At 52.9% G+C, this 1,543-nt stretch overlaps 1 protein-coding gene across 1 annotated transcript; it reads right to left on the bottom strand.

The window, feature by feature from the left end:
- Positions 1-510: 510 nt before the first annotated feature.
- On the bottom strand, positions 511-1,331 carry LOC104133523 (olfactory receptor 14A16; the record flags this gene model as incomplete). The annotated part of the gene is made up of 1 exon (XM_009646934.2): positions 511-1,331. A coding segment is annotated over one exon (821 nt), but the record flags the coding sequence as incomplete, so codon positions are not given.
- Positions 1,332-1,543: the final 212 nt, after the last annotated feature.

Below are 1,543 nucleotides of genomic sequence, written 5' to 3'. Positions count from 1 at the left end.
CTTGGAGAACCATGTCTGGTTCTGGGCTCTTATGAAAGACATGGATGTACAAAGGGCCAGAAAGGTGATGAAGGCACTGGAGGCTCTCCCATATGTGACTGTTTAGTCTGGAGAAGACTCTTAGAGAAGAATCTTATAAATATGTGAAAAGAGGGTGCAAAGAAGATGGAGCCAGGCTCTTTGGCGTGGTGTCCAGTGAGAGGACAATGGGCAGAAACTGAAACACGACGGTTCCCTCTCAACATCAGGAAACACTTTTTATGCTGGGAGGGGAACAGAGCATTGGCACAGGTTGCCCAGAGGGACTGTGGAGTCTCCCTCTTTGGAGATCTTCAGAAGCCAACCAAACATGTTCCTGGCACGATGGCTCTAGGTGGCCTTGCTTGAGCAGGAGGTTTGGATGAGGTGATCTCCAAAGGTCCCTTCCAACCCCAAAGTTTTTGTGATTCTATTATACTATGGAAATTGACAATCAAAGGAAGTACATGCCTGGAGTGGGACGCCATGGAATCATTTTTGGAGAGTGCTGAGAACTTTTGAATTACTGAAAAACATCCAGGAAACCACTTTCCTGATGGCGTCCTTGAGCTCCTGGTTCCTCATGCTATAGATGAGGGGGTTCACTACTGGAGGCACCACCGAGTAGAGAACAGTCACCACCAGATCCAGGGATGGGGAGGAGATGGAGTGGGGCTTGAGGCCGGCAAAGATGCCTGTGCTGAGAAACAGGGAGACCACAGCCAGGTGAGGGAGGCACGTGGCAAAGGCTTTGTGCCGACCCCGCTGAGAGGGGATCCTCAGCACGGCCCTGAAGATCTGCACATAGGACAGCACGATGAGCACAAAACAACTGAGCGCAAAAAAAGCGGTAAGCATGACAAGCCCAACTGCCCTGAGGTAGCCCGAGTCTGAGCAGGAGAGCTTGAGGATCTGGGGAAGCTCACAGAAGAACTGGTTGAGAGCATTGCCCTTGCAGAGGGGGAGTGAAAATGTGTTGGCTGTGTGCAGCAGAGCAGTGAGAAAGCCACTGCCCCAGGCAGCTACGGCCATGCGGACACAACCTTTGCTGCCCAGGAGGGTCTCATAGTGCAGGGGTTGGAGGATGGCAACGTAGCGGTCGTAGGCCATGACGGAGAGAAGAAAATACTCTCCCCCCATTGAAAAGAGATACAGAAAGACCTGGGCAGCACAGTCTGAGAAGGAAATGGCCTTGGTGTTCCAGAGGGAATTGGCCATGGATTTGGGGAGAGTGGTGGAGATGGAGGCCAGGTCAAGGATGGAAAGGTTGAGGAGGAAGAAGTACATGGGGGTGTGGAGGTGGTGGTCAAAGGCTATGGCGGTGATGATGAGGCCGTTGCCCAGGAGGGCAGCCAGGTAGATGCCCAGGAAGAGCCAGAAGTGCAAGAGCTGCCGCTCCCGCGTGTCTGTGAATGCCAGGAGGAGGAACTGGGTGATGGAGCTGCTGTTGGACATTTGCTGCTTCTGGGACCTATCCATGGAGGAAAAGGCAGTGACAAGCTAGGGCAGGAAGGAAAACAGACTC

The sequence above is a fragment of the Egretta garzetta genome, unplaced genomic scaffold (assembly GCF_000687185.1).
Source record: "Egretta garzetta isolate BGI_Z169 unplaced genomic scaffold, ASM68718v1 scaffold809, whole genome shotgun sequence".
Taxonomy (NCBI): domain Eukaryota; kingdom Metazoa; phylum Chordata; class Aves; order Pelecaniformes; family Ardeidae; genus Egretta; species Egretta garzetta.
The sequence above is the reverse complement of the archived record's forward strand: the minus strand, read 5'-3'. Positions and strand labels throughout refer to the sequence as shown.